The sequence below is a fragment of the Delphinus delphis genome, chromosome 2 (genome assembly GCF_949987515.2).
Source record: "Delphinus delphis chromosome 2, mDelDel1.2, whole genome shotgun sequence".
Lineage (NCBI taxonomy): Eukaryota > Metazoa > Chordata > Mammalia > Artiodactyla > Delphinidae > Delphinus > Delphinus delphis.
This window is the reverse complement of record NC_082684.1, coordinates 11461194-11476543: the sequence shown is the minus strand read 5'-3', so window position 1 is coordinate 11476543 and position 15350 is coordinate 11461194. Positions and strand designations below refer to the sequence as shown.

At 38.3% G+C, this 15350-nt stretch overlaps 1 protein-coding gene across 3 annotated transcripts in view; it reads left to right on the top strand.

Annotated features, from left to right (window-relative positions):
• Positions 1–15350, top strand: part of UNC79 (unc-79 homolog, NALCN channel complex subunit) — a 201779-nt gene that overhangs the window by 62762 nt on the left and 123667 nt on the right. For all 3 annotated transcript variants that reach the window (XM_060003340.1, XM_060003338.1, XM_060003341.1), the window contains exon 11: positions 5129–5359. In XM_060003340.1, coding sequence (XP_059859323.1) covers positions 5129–5359 — 231 coding nt within the window. The remainder of the gene's footprint in view (positions 1–5128; positions 5360–15350) is intronic.

Sequence of the window (15350 nt, the reverse complement as noted above, 5' to 3'; positions counted from 1 at the left end):
GACCTCTGGGACAACATTCAATGCAGCTACATTCGCATTAAAGGGGTCCCAGAAGGAGAAGAGAGAGAGAAAGGACCCGAGAAAATATCTGAAGAGATTATAGTCGAAAACTTCCCAAACATGGGAAAGGAAATAGCCACCCAAGTCCACGAAGCACAGAGAGTGCCACACAGGATAAACCCAAGGAGAAACATGTGGAGACACAGAGTAATCAAACTGACAAAAATTAAAGACAAAGAAAAATTATTGAAAGCAGCAAGGGAAAAATGACAAATAACATACAAGGGAACTCCCATAAGGTTAACAGCTGATTTCTCAGCAGAAACTCTACAAGCCAGAAGGGAGTGGCATGATAGACTTAAAGAGTTGAAAGGGAAGACCCTACAGCCAAGATTACTCTACCCGGCAAGGATCTCACTCAGATTCGACAGAGAAATCAAAAGCTTTACAGACAAGCAAAAGCTAAGAGAATTCAGCACCACAAAACCAGCTCTACAACAAATGCTAAAGGAACTTCTCTAAGTGGGAAACACAAGAGAAGAAAAGGACCTACAAAAACAAACCCAAAACAATTAAGAAAATGGTCATAGGAACATACATATCGATAATTACCTTAAATGTGAGTGGATTAAATGCTCCAACCAAAGGACACAGGCTTGCTGAATGGATACAAAAACAAGACCCATATATATGCTGTCTACAAGAGACCCACTTCAGACCTAGGGACACATACAGACTGAAAGTGAGGGGATGGAAAAAGATATTCCATGCAAATGGAAACCAAAAGAAAGCTGGAGTAGCAATACTCATATCAGATAAAATAGACTTTAAAATAAAGAATGTTACAAGAGACAAGGAAGGACACTACATAATGATCAAGGGATCAATCCAAGAAGAAGATATAACAATTATAAATATATATGCACCCAACATAGGAGCACCTCAATACATAAGGCAACTGCTAACAGCTATAACACAGGAAATCAACAGTAACACAATAATAGTGGGGGACTTTAACACCTCACTTACACCAATGGACAGATCATCCAAAATGAAAATAAATAAGGAAACAGAAGCTTTAAATGACACAATAGATCAGATAGATTTAATTGACATTTATAGGACATTCCATTCAAAAACAGCAGATTACACTTTCTTCTCAAGTGTGCATGGAACATTCTCCAGGATAGATCACATCTTGGGTCATAAATCAAGCCTCAGTAAATTTAAGAAAATTGAAATCATATCAAGCATCTTTTCTGACTACAACGCTATGAGATTAGAAATGAGTTACAGGAAAAAAAAGTAAAAAACACAAACACATGGAGGCTACACAATATGTTACTAAATAACCAAGAGATCACTGAAGAAATCAAAGAGGAAATCAAAAAATACCTAGAGACACATGACAATGAAAACATGATGATCCAAAACCTATGGGATGTGGCAAAAGCAGTTCTAAGAGGGAAGTATATAGCTATACAAGCCTACCTCAGGAAACAAGAAAAATCTCAAACAATCTAACCTTACACCTAAAGGAACTAGAGAAAGAAGAACAAACAAAACCCAAAGTTAGCAGAAGGAAAGAAATCATAAAGATCAGAGTGGAAATAAATGAAATAGAAACAAAGAAAACAATAGCAAAGATCAATAAAACTAAAAGTGGGTTCTTTGAGAAGAAAAATAAAATTGATAAACCATTAGCCAGACTCATCAAGAAAACGAGGGAGAGGACTCATAGCAATATAATTAGAAATGAAAAAGGAAAGTTACAACAGACACTGCAGAAATATGAAGCACCCTAAGAGACTACTACAAGCAACTGTATGCCAATAAAATGGACAACCTGGAAGAAATGGACAAATTCTTAGAAAGGTATAACCTTCCAAGACTGAACCAGGAAGAAATAGAAAATATGAACAGACCAATCACAAATAATGAAATTGAAACTGTGATTAAAAATCTTCCAACAAACAAAAGTCCAGGACCAGATGGGTTCACAGGTGAATTCTATCAAACATTCAGAGAAGAGCTAACACCCATCCATCCTTCTCAAACTCTTGCAAAAAATTGCAGAGGAAGGAACACTCCCAAACTCACTCTATGAGGCCACCATCACCCTGATATCAAAACCACACAAAGATACTCAAAAAAAGAAAATTACAGACCAATATCACTGATGAATATAGATGCAAAAATCCTCAACAAAATACTAGCAAACAGAATCCAGCAACACATTAAAAGGATCACACACCATGATCAAGTGGGATTTATCCCAGGGATGCAACGATTCTTCAATATACGCAAATCAATCAATGTGATACACCATATTAACAAATTGAAGAATAAAAACCATATGATCATCTCAATAGATGCAGAAAAAGCTTTTGACAAAATTCAACACCCGTTTATGATAAAAACTCTCCAGAAAGTGGGCATAGAGGGAACCTACCTCACCATAATAAAGGCCATATGTGACAAACCCACAGCAAACATCATTCTCAGTGGTGAAAAACTGAAAGCATTTCCTCTAATATCAGGAACAAGACAAGGGTGTCCACTCTCACCACTATTATTCAACATAGTTTTGAAGTCCTAGCCATGGCAATCAGAGAAGAAAAAGAAATAAAAGGAATACAAATTGGAAAAGAAGAAGTAAAACTGTCACGGTTTGCAGATGACATGATACTATACATAGAGAACCCTAAAGATGCCACCAGAAAAGTACTAGAGCTAATCAATGAATTCGGTAAAGTTGCAGGATACAAAATAATGCACAGAAATCTCTTGCATTCCTATACACTAATAATGAAAAATCTGAAAGAGAAATTAAGGGAACACTCCCATTTACCATTGCAACAACAACAAAAAAACCTAGGAATAAACCTACCTAGGGAGCAAAAAGACCTGTATGCAGAAAGCTATAAGACACTGATGAAAGAAATTAAAGATGATACCAACAGATGGAGAGATATACCATGTTCTTGGATTGGAAGAATCAATATTGTGAAAATGACTCTACTACCCAAAGCAATCTACAGATTTAGTGCAATCCCTGTCAAATTACCAATGGCATTTTTTATGGAACTAGAACCAAAAATCTTAAAATTTGTATGGAGGCACAATAGACCCCGAATAGCCAAAGCAGTCTTGAGGGAAAAAAACAGAGCTGGAGGAATCAGACTCCCTGACTTCAGACTATACTATAAAGCTACAGTAATCAAGACAATATGGTACTGGCACAAAAACAAAAATATAGATCAATGGAACAGGATAGAAAGCCCAGAGATAGACCCACACACATATGGTCACCTTATTTTTGATAAAGGAGGCAAGAATATACAATGGTAAAAGACAGCCTCTTCAATACATGGTGCTAGGAAAAGTGGACAGCTACATGTAAAAGAATGAAATTAGAACACTCCCTAACACCATACACAAAAATAAACTCAAAATGGATTAGAGACCTAAATGTAAGACTGGACACTATAAAACTCGTAGAGGAAAACATAGGCAGAACACTCTTTGACATAAATTGCAGCAAGATCTTTTTTGATCCACCTCCTAGAGTAATGGAAATAAAAACAAAAATAAACAAATGGGACCTAATGAAACTTGAAAGCTTTTGCACAGCAAAGGAAACCATAAACAAGACAAAAAGAAAACCCTTAGAATGGGAGAATATATTTGCAAATGAATCAACGGACAAAGGATTAATCTCCAAAATATATAAACAGCTTATGGAGCTCAATATTAATAAAACAAACAACCCAATCCAAAAATGGACAGAAGACCTAAATAGACATTTCTCCAAAGAAGACATACAGATGCTGAAGAAGCACATGAAAAGCTGCTTAACATCACTAATTATTAGAGAAATGCAAATCAAAACTACAATGAGGTATCACCTCACACCAATTAGAATGGGCATCATCAGAAAATGTACAAACAAAAAATGCTGGAGAGGGTGTGGGGAAAAGGGAACCCTCTTGCGCTGTTGGTGGGAATGTAAATTGATGCAGCCACTATGGAGAACAGTATGGAGCTTCCTTAAAAAACTGAAAATAGAACTACCATACGACCCAGCAATCCCACTACTGGGCATATACCCTGAGAAAACCATAATTCAAAAAGACACATGCACCCCAATGTTCATTGCAGCACTCTTTACAATAGCCAGGTCATGGAAGCAACCTAAATGTCTATTGACAGATGAATGGATAAAGAAGATGTGGTTCATATATACAATGGAATATTACTCAACCATAAAAAGGAATGAAATTGGGTCATTTGTTGAGACATGGATGGATCTAGAGACTGTCATACAGAGTGAAGTAAGTCAGAAAGAGAAAAACAAATATCATATATTAACGCATATATGTGGAACCTAGAAAAATGGTACAGATGAACCGGTTTGCAGGGTGGAAATAGAGACACAATGTAGAGAACAAATATATGGACACCAGGGGGGGAAAGTGGTGGGGGTGGTGGTGTGATGAATTGGGAGATTGGGATTGACATGTATACACTGATGTGTATAAAATGGATGACTAATAAGAATCTGGTGTATAAAAAAATAAATAAAATAAAATTCAAGAAAAACCAAAAAACAGAAAACAAAAAACAAACAAACCAACAAAACTTTGGCCCAAAAGATAGAGATACAATTGCTATAAAGACTTGTTTCCCTGGCCAAATATTGACAAGTTATACATTAAGAAACGAAACAAAACAAAAACAAAACCAAAAACCAGAAAAGGCCTCTACCTCTTGTTAAGTGAATAAGCTGCAGCAGATGTCAAGAAGAGAAGGACGAGGTAAAGCAGTTACCCGACAGTGGTATTATGTCACTCCTGTCAAGGGGGGGAGATTTCAATTACTCATAAATGTGGTTTTAATAAGAATTTAAACAAATCATATTTCAGTAATTCTTAAAGTGGTTCAAACATTTAAATAAATAAATAGGCATTCAAAGGGTTCAAAGAACAACAACAAAAAAAACCCTGAAAAAACCTCTGCCTATTTCAAATGGATTATACAGGGCATCTTTCTTTTGTTTTCGTCTTTTACCAAACATGTAATAATTATGTAAGGAGGCTGAAGGAGAGTCTGATCTACCTATTTCCAGGTGAGCCTCTGCACGCCCAGTGAGAACACTCCTACGGAAAGCTTGGCCAGGCTGGTGGCCATGGTGTTTCAGTGGTTTCACTCCACAGCGTATATGATGGATGATGAAGTTGGAAGTTTAGTGGAAAAGCTGAAGCCTCAGTTTGTCACCAAGTGGTTGAAGACAGTATGTGATGTTCGCTTTGATGTCATGGTCATGTGCCTTCTTCCCAAACCAATGGAATTTGCCAGGGTAAGTGGAGGCTGTCGATGAAAAAACATAATCAATAATCGATCTAAGAAAGAAATGGAAAATGTTATTTGAGCCAACCTGAGGATTATAACCCAGGAGAGAGTCTTTCAGAAAGTTCTGAGGACTGTTCTGCCCATTAGAGGTCAAAGCCCAGGTATGTAAAATTTTGAGACAAAGGGTTTTACATCAAATGATGTATTATTGACAGTTTACAGAATCCAGATCTACACATACAAAGCACGTAGTGGGTCATGGGTCAAGATCAAGAAGGGAAGTTATCTTCTAAGGAGTTGTGACCCTTGATGAGGTTAAGAAGGAATGTTATCTCCTAAGGAAGTCTGGTTAATGCAGTTGCACAACACACACTAAAGGGGATGGAGGAGACCCAAATGGGCAGAGAAAAATTTTTTTTTTTTTTTTGCGGTACGCGGGCCTCTCACTGTTGTGGCCTCTGCCGTTGCGGAGCACAGGCTCCGGACACGCAGGCTCAGCGGCCATGGCTCACGGGCCCAGCCGCTCCGCGGCATGTGGGATCCTCCCGGACTGGGGAACAAACACGCGTCCCCTGCATCGGCAGGCGGACTCTCAACCACTGCGCCACCAGGGAAGCCCAGAGAAAAATTTTATGTTTAAAATTTTCTTGTCTTGCTATAAAATATGAATTGTTTTCATCAAGGCCTACAGCTTGGACCTTGTTGGAGAGGAGGACTTAGGGAGAAGCACTATTGTTACAGAAACACTGGGTTTGCCTCTTGGTGGGTGTCGAGCCAAAAGACACAACCAAGGCAAAGAGCTGGAGAAGGAGGGATTTATTACTTGCAGCAAGTGAGGAGAACACCAGGGCTCTTTCCCAAAGTAGTGTCTCTCCGAACAGCAAAATTGGGGAAGTTTTAAGCTAAGGGCACATGCATATTCATGAAGGGGCTTGAGCAGAGAATTCAGCATAGAATTGGGGCAAAGATGGACAGAGTCCAGACTTTAGTGGATAGAAGTCAGGGGGTCAGAAAAGGTCAACATCATCATTCCTTAGGTTCCGACCAGTCTGGGGTCTCAGCGTGTAGTTACCATCCTCTACCTGGTAGGGGGTGTGTGTGTGGGGGTGGAGGGGCTTAGTTCCTGCAGAACTCAAAAATATGTATCAGATTGTGATGTATATTCTTGAGGAGGAACTAGGACTCTGCTTTATTGCTGAACTATTGTTTCTTGACTGCTTTTCCTTTGTTCCTGCCCTTAAAATCATTAATTACTGAGACCTGTTCAAGGGCAAGCATTGTGGCCAGGCTTAGATCACAAACAAAATGGTTTAGGTGAAATGGCTTCTTTTCTGTCAAGAAAGCCATGCCTGGTTCTCTTTCTCTGGGGACACCCTACCCTATCTGCTTACACTACCTTAGCCGCTACAGTATTATCAGTGACTGTAGAAGAGGGACATCTCTCTTTAACTTAGTCTTTTATTTATTTATATTAATTTTTATTATAGCTAAGTGAGTTTAGTAACTACATTTTAAGTGATGTGCTGCTTTGATGATAGTTTGTGATGGGGAAGAATGGCAAGATGAATGTGCAAAGTATCTTTAAGAAATTTAAGGAAATATTCTTTCCTGATATCGCTGAATATTTTTATTAAGAAACAGGAGAAAATAAAAAAGCCTTTCCATGAGGTGGCAAGAGCTCAGTCCTTTTCTGGTTTACAGTCTGTGGAAAGGCTAACATTTGACTAGGGGCAATTTCTGTGGTTTCACATATATTTCTAGAGATGAATGGTCCCTGCCCTCCCATCTGGAATGCCCAAAAGATTTAGGAACTGCCACAATGCTCCTTTTCCTCTGGCTTATAGGACAAATTTCTCTGTGCTTATCCTCTTGCTTCTGCCTCGGTGGATCACAGGCTTCAGATATACAGCTGGTAAGACATCATATTTCTTGAATACAATATGATTTGTGTCTAACCCAGCAAGATGGATATCTAGAATCAGTTTCTGGCAGCAATATATGAAATTTTTTTCAAGGTATTTTCTAAGTTTTAATTTTTTTGTGTGATTTTTGGGTTTACTTTCAATGAAGTCTTGAGGCAGTTTTCAGTTTATTTTATTTAATTTATTTATTTATGTATTTATTCATTTATGGCTGCATTGGGTCTTCATTGGTGCACGTGGGCTTTCTCTAGTTGCAGTGAGCAGGGCCTCGTCGTTGAAGTGCGTGACTTCTCATTGTGGTGGCTTCTCTTGTTTCGGAGCACGGACTCTAGGCGTGTGGGCTTCAGTAGTTGTGGCACACAGGCTCCGTAGTTGTGGCGCACAGGCTTATGTGCTCCGCGGCATGTGGGATCTTCCCGGACCAGGGCTCAAACCCATGTCCCCTGCATTGGCAGGCGGATTGTTAACTACTGCACCACCAGGGAAGTCCCAGTTTTCAGTTTGAATAAGATATTTAAGGATAAAACAGAACACAGACCTTGTAAAGAGTAGGTTTTATTAGATTTCCAGGAGTCAGAGCGTTCTTTGCATTTACCAGGATACACTTCTTTCTTCTTTAGTGCCACCTACTGACTCATATATAAAATTAGATTTTTGCATGATGGAAATGTGCAAAGAATGCCATTTCCTGGCATTCTTTGACTGTGTTGATATGCTTTCTATTATTGTTCCTTTTGGAATAGTAAAGGACTGGTGTGATCTCATTCTGAAAGATAAGAAGAAGTGATTATGTTGGGAGGAAAACTATTCTGCTTATAGCTTGGGTTCAGTGGTTGCGAGCCTGCATATTAATTGTTAAGAGACATATTAACAAGAGAAGAGACAAAATTTATTAATATTTATGCACAGGAGTACTCTTCATTGACGGGTAATTTCTTTAATAACCAGAGATAAAAGGTCTATATACCAAACTTCCAGGGGGTGGGGGTGGGAGGAGGCATTTCGGAGGAGGCATTTAGGAGGAGGCTTGAATGGGAAGATATGGAAAGTTCTTCTGGGCATTTTGATGCCAATGGAAATGGGCAGCCTGTCTCCAAGGCAGCTGAATTCACAGGAAACTTCCTTTGAAGGGGGTTAATGGCAGCCATATTTTTCTGGAGGCTCTGCTTTAGTCAGGTAAGGGAAGTTCAGATAAGGTTTCTCTCTACATCTTCTTCAGCTCAAATGTTTTCACTTTTTTTTTTATCTTCACTTTATAAAGATAAAAAATAATCTTTATACCAACTCTGGGGGTCTGAGTGGGTCCCCACATTTCTCCTATCTGTAACTTCCCTAGAAGTTTCACACAAAAAGGAATCTAGGTTGATTGACTTGGAAAGAAGATTTGAGTTAGGAAATGCTAGGTAAGAGATCTGAACAGGAGGAAAAGAGCATAAATTAGAACAAGGAAATAAAAAGAAAACAAAGATTAGTGGTTAGAGTAGACAGTAAACCTAGTTTCTGAGTCCGAAGGGCAGCCAGTCAAGAAGATTTCTAGATGTTGGGCTTGAAGCATCTTTAGATGATGAATGAGACCATCAGTGTCATGGTCGTGGTTATTTCCTAGAGCAGAGCATGGAAGATGCGGATGTTTGGTGAACTTCCTCAGTGGCCTAAACTGTTGCAGCAATAAGTCCTCTGAAGTTTATGTCAAGTTGTCCTGCTTCAGCTTACAGGACTTTGGGACAAGACAACCTAGAGTCTCAATAAGGAACTGGGCAGTCAGGTTTTAGTTCTTAGTGACACCAAGTGAAGAGGGTAGTAGAAAAATTGGAAACATTAATTGCTGAAAATGTGCAAGACAGCAGGATCCAGTTTATAAAGAGGTTAAAAATAGCTCAAAGACAATGAACAGGACTAGAATCTGAAAATCCACAGGATGGGTTATAGTTTTCTGCTGAAACATAAAATTTCTCTCTCAATTACCACCATTTTGATCAAAGAAAATCAAAGTAAGATGATTCTTGTTCACAACATAAGTCTAGTCTCATTAAATTTGGCCTGATTATTTGCGTAAGTGCAGCAAAAATGGTATTTGACTACAGGGGCCTTTAAAAATTTGCTTTGCTGGAAGTTTTTTTAAAGAATCTCAGATTGGACTTTTATTGATTTATTTTTTTAAAGATTTTTTTTGATGTGGACCATTTTTTAAAGTCTTTATTGAATTCATTACAAGACTGCTTCTGTTTTATGTTTTGGTTTTTTGGCCACGAGGCATGTGGGATCTTAGCTCCCCAACCAGGGATGAAACCTGCACCCCCTGCATTGGAAGGTGAAGTCTTAACCACTGGACTGCCGGGAAGGTCCCTCAGATTGGACTTTTAAAAGCCTCTCCACGCTCGGAAGCCAATCTGTCATCATACTTATCTTCAGTACCTATAGATTTGGGTGAATTTCTCTTCTTGAGGTCCCTAAAATACTCTGTTTCCTGGGCCTGTCAAGAAGTGACTTTTCTTATTTGCCTGTAGGCTGGGAACATCATAAGTCAGGTACCAGGCTGGTTTTTTCCAAGAGGGCTTTATAAGCATTGGTTCCATGATGTCAACCTTAGTTCCTTAAAGCTGTCTGGTCATATTTGATTCTATGCATATCTTTCTCAAATATGACATTTCAGTCAAAGCCTTGATAATATAACCAATTTTTCCAATTATGTCCTGTTACAAGGAGAACAGGTTCTTACTGAACTTGTGTAAATAGCTATATTGCCATATAAATAAGAGTATTGTAAGAGTTTCTGAATTCTGGGACGTTCAGGTAGGGAGAAAAAGAAATGTTTTGCTTTTGTTTACAAAGGTATAATCTACTAAATAGTCATGAGTTATAGATAGCTTATGAGAAATCTTATACCCGGAAAACAGAATATTAATGAACCAGCAGTAAAAAACACATAAAAATTACCATCTTCCTTCAGCAGTTCATTCAGTCCCATGTAATTAATTATTTGTTCTGCTTGGTCTTGGGTTAGCAGTTTTATGAACCCATTGGCTTCTCCACTAGAGTTCTGGAATCTTTACTCAGTCCAGTGGCATGGTCTCAAAGTTACTTGAGCAATTCCATCAGAAGTCTGTACCCCAGATTACCTGTTATAGTCCTTTCCATGGGTCTCAGAGACAGTCCTTTTTGCTGAAGATGAAGCATTCTGGATAGTAGCCGATTGCAAGAGCTTTCTGGAAAACACTGGAATAAAACAATAACTGTGAATGATAAAGGCTTAAAATGGCTGTATTAAAAATCTGACGAGAGCAACTGGAATTATGATGATAAAATTATGCCATTATTGTATACTATCAGGCAAAATAGCATAAGAATATAATAGTGAACAAAAAAGGCGTTGACAGATTTTTAGAAATTACATCTAATTCCTGGAATATTTATGTTAAAAACATTTACCTATACAGATATAAGCTAGGGAAGGTTAAGAATCTCTTCTTATTTGACCATGATTTTCATGCAGTTCAACATATTAAATAGACCTAATTAGCTTAACATCTCTTTTTCCTAGGAGAGAACAAATCCTCTGAGGTTTTCCAGAGGCCCTCTCAGAAGTCTCAAAGTCAATTTGAGATCAGGATTTTATTTAGGATTTGATTTTGGTGTATGTACTGCCGAAGCGAGCATAAGGATTTGATCTGGGGAAGCAAAATACCAAAAGTTGTCAAAATGTCAAAAGGTTTGGACACTTAATTAACCAGGATGACAGGTCACTATGAAATGATCCTTAGTTATCCATTTAACCAAAATGGCAATACAGATATCAAAAGTAAATATGGGATCTAACATAATTTAAAATTGAGAAGACTCGGTTCTTTTAAATAATTGAGGACATGATGAAGACATGTTCCCCCCTTCCCCACACACAGTTCCTTTACAACTTCATATTTTCATTCAGGTTTTTGTCCTTCACTTTCCTCTTTCTCATCTGAAAGCCTTCACACAACCTCTAAACCACTATTGATACCTTAGGACAGAATTACAATCTTTTCCCTTGACAAGAACACCCCTCATTCCTTGAATATTTTGCATAAAGAGGTTTTTCCTTCATCCTTATTATTTCTAGAAGTTTCATTTATATATTGATTATAATTTTCAACACTTAATAACCTCTATTTTTCCACGAAGACCAGGAAGTAAACAATTGTGAATTGCTTGTCACATACCAGCATTTTGTAGCATACTAGCAAATTTTATGATTATACCATCTCATAACTTCTAGAGGATATGCTTCTTCATAGTATAATTTCTCAGAGTGGCAAAATGAACACATTTATTAACAGATCCAAACAGCTTTAGCTCTCTGTAAAAATAAGAAGCCAAAAGTAGATAAAATTAAACTTATATTCAGTAGTTAATGTTTTGGTGTTTTATCTTATTTAGAAATGATCTAGATATTCAATGAATATCTATCATTTGACTCAATATAAATTTAGTTTCAGGTTACCAAAAAGATTTTGGAACCTACTTCTAAGAAGACATATTATAACACACAATTACTGTTGAAATAAAGCTTGTCATAATAATAATTTAATTTGATTAAAATGGAATCTATAAATTTTATAATCTTAAACCTCTAGTAAATATAATATGAGCTTATTTGACTAGTAAACCCACGTCGAATAAAAATGTATGCTCATATCATACTCAGTGCTGATAACTCAGAAGATGGAACTGTTTTTATTAAACCAACAGTATTAAAATAGTCTTATTTATCAAAGATTTACACAAATTGTTACTGAACTCGGATTTGGCTGCTCACTTCTCAAAAGCCAATACTTGAGAGGCAAGTATTTGTAGAAAGGAAAGTTGCTTTAATTAGAAAAGCCAGCAATCTGAAGAGGTGAACTCATGTCCCAAGACCAAGTTGGAAGATTGTGCTCAGCCATGACAGTTTTTTTTTTTTTTTTTTTTGCGGTACGCGGGCCTCTCACCACTGTGGCCTCTCCCGTTGCGGAGCACAGGCTCCGGACGCGCAGGCCCAGCGGCCATGGCTCACGGGCCCAGCCGCTCCGCGGCATGTGGGATCTTCCCAGACCGGGGCACAAACCTGCGTCCCCTGCATCGACAGGCGGACTCTCAACCACTGCACCACCAGGGAAGCCCCATGACAATTTTTAAAAGGAAAAAGGGGAAAGAATCTCTGAATCACTGAGGCAGGAAGTTGGGTTCTGCATCATTCCCCGTTGGGTGCAGACTGGCTGACTCTTTCTTCAGATGTTATATTGCCTGCGTGATCTGCCTGCAGGATTGCTAAGGGGGCTGCTGGGGGTAGAGAGCTTGTTATTCTTTAACTCCTTAATTCTTCATTCTTCTTTTAATCCAGGAAAAGAATCCACAGGTTAGGCAAGGCATGGTGTGCACTCAGGAGAGCATAAGTCAGGAGTTAGGTTAAATTGTCTAGTGATCTCGTTCCTATAAGGTTTGAGGGGAACAGAAATAGGCAAACAGGAAAGGGGCAAAAGAGCTGCTTACAAATCCCCACTTTTCAGACATCATTCCATTTCTGTGGGATTAGGGGTGAAGGTCTGTTCTCTGTAACTTCTTCATGCTGACATAGGGCACTGTATTCTCAGAGTGAAAGATGTCAACATGGGTCTATAGCATTTCTTTGCTGACAATTTTACTTGCCCACTTACACATATGGGCAGAGCAAGCTATAATTATTTTGATGCCCACAAAGATATAGATTATTATGAGCAATAATGTTAATCCCATTCTTTTGAGGCCAGTTCTTAGAAATGTACTAGCCGTAGATTCAGTACTGCTCAAGTGGAGCACCTTATGTCATGGCTACAGTCTGGTCATCATGCAGTCAGCTTTTCCCCTCTGGTGGCAGTTAGAGTATCTGTAAAACAGCTCAGGAATGTGCACCAGACACTGAAAGATTCTGTGACTCTCTAGTCCTAATCATTAACTGTTTGAGCCTGCTTTTTGGTGACTCAGGGAGGCCTGGGAGACTTCAGCTTTTCTACAAACAAGAGGCAGGGGACATAGAGGGGCCTTTGTACTTGGGGGTGGGGTGGGGGCTCAAGGTTCTGCTCAGTTTCAAAATCACATGAACTTGAAAAACATTTGGGTTGCTTCCTATATTTCTGAGAGTTTGGGGAATATTTAAATTTTTTTTTCTTGTAGTTTTATTGATCTTTGCTATTGTTTTCTTTGTTTCTATTTCATTTATTTCCACTCTGATCTTTATGATTTCTTTCCTTCTGCTAACTTTGGGTTTTGTTTGTTCTTCTTTCTCTAGTTCCTTTAGGTGTAAGGTTAGATTGTTTATTTGAGATTTTTCTTGTTTCCTGACGTAGGCTTGTATAGCTATAAACTTCCCTCTTAGAACTGCTTTTGCCACATCCCGTAGGTTTTGGATCGTCGTGTTTTCATTGTCATGTGTCTCTAGGTATTTTTTGATTTCCTTTTTGATTTCTTCAGTGATCTCTTGGTTATTTAGTAACGTATTGTTTAGCCTCCATGTGTTTGTGTTTTTTACTTTTTTTTCCTGTAACTCATTTCTAATCTCATAGCGTTGTAGTCAGAAAAGATGCTTGATATGATTTCAATTTTCTTAAATTTACTGAGGCTTGATTTGTGACCCCAGAAGTGATCTATCCTGGAGAATGTTCCGTGCGCACTTGAGAAGAAAGTGTAACCTGCTGTTGTTGGATGGAATGTCCTATAAATATCAATTAAATCTATCTGGTCTATTGTGTCATTTAAAGCTTCTGTTTCCTTATTTATTTTCATTTTGGATGATCTGTCCATTGGTGTAAGTGAGGTGTTAAAAGTCCCCCACTATTATTGTGTTACTGTCGATTTCCTGTGTTATAGCTGTTAGCAGTTGCCTTATGTACTGAGGTGCTCCTATGTTGGGTGCATATATATTTATAATTGTTATATCTTCTTCTTGGATTGATCCCTTGATCATTATATAGTGTCCTTCCTTGTCTCTTGTAACATTCTTTATTTTAAAATCTATTTTATCTGATATGAGTATTGCTCCTCCAGCTTTCTTTTGGTTTCCATTTGCATGGTATATCATTTTCCATCCCCTCACTTTCAGTCTGTATGTGTCCCTAGGTCTGAAGTGGGTCTCTTGTAGACAGCATATATATGGGTCTTGTTTTTGTATCCATTCAGCAAGCCTGTGTCTTTTGGTTGGAGCATTTAATCCACTCACATTTAAGGTAATTATCGATATGTATGTTCCTATGACCATTTTCTTAATTGTTTTGGGTTTGTTTTTGTAGGTCCTTTTCTTCTCTTGTGTTTCCCACTTAGAGAAGTTCCTTTAGCATTTGTTGTAGAGCTGGTTTTGTGGTGCTGAATTCTCTTAGGTTTTGCTTGTCTGTAAAGCTTTTGATTTCTCCATCGAATCTGAATGAGATCTTGCGTGAGTAATGAATCTGAATGAATCTGAATGAGATCTTGAGTAGAGTAATCTTGGTTGTAGGTTCTTCCCTTTCATCACTTTAAGGGTATCGTGCCACTCCCTTCTGGCTTGTAGAGTTTCTGCTGAGAAATCAGCTGTTAACCTATGGGAGTTCTCTTGTATGTTATTTGTCATTTTTCTCTTGCTGCTTTGTCTTTAATTTTTGTCAGTTTGATTACTATGTGTCTCCGCATGTTTCTCCTTGGGTTTATCCTGTGTGGGACTCTCTGTGCTTCGTGGACTTGGGTGGCTATTTCCTTTCCCATGTTAGGGAAGTTTTCGACTGTAATCTCTTCAGATATTTTCTCGGGTCCTTTCTCTCTCTCTTCTCCTTCTGGGACCCCTTTAATGTGAATGTAGCTGCGTTGAATGTTGTCCCAGAGGTCTCTTAGGCTGTCTTCATTTCTTTTCATTCTTTTTTCTTTATTCTGTTGCGCAGCAGTGAATTCCACCATTCTCTCTTCCAGGTCACTTATCTGTTCTTCTGCCTCAGTTATTCTGCTATTGCTTCCTTCTCCTGTAGTTTTCATTTCAGTTATTGTATTGTTCATCTCTGTTTGTTTGTTCTTTAATTCTTCTAGGTCTCTGTTAAACATTTCTTGCATCTTCTCGATCTT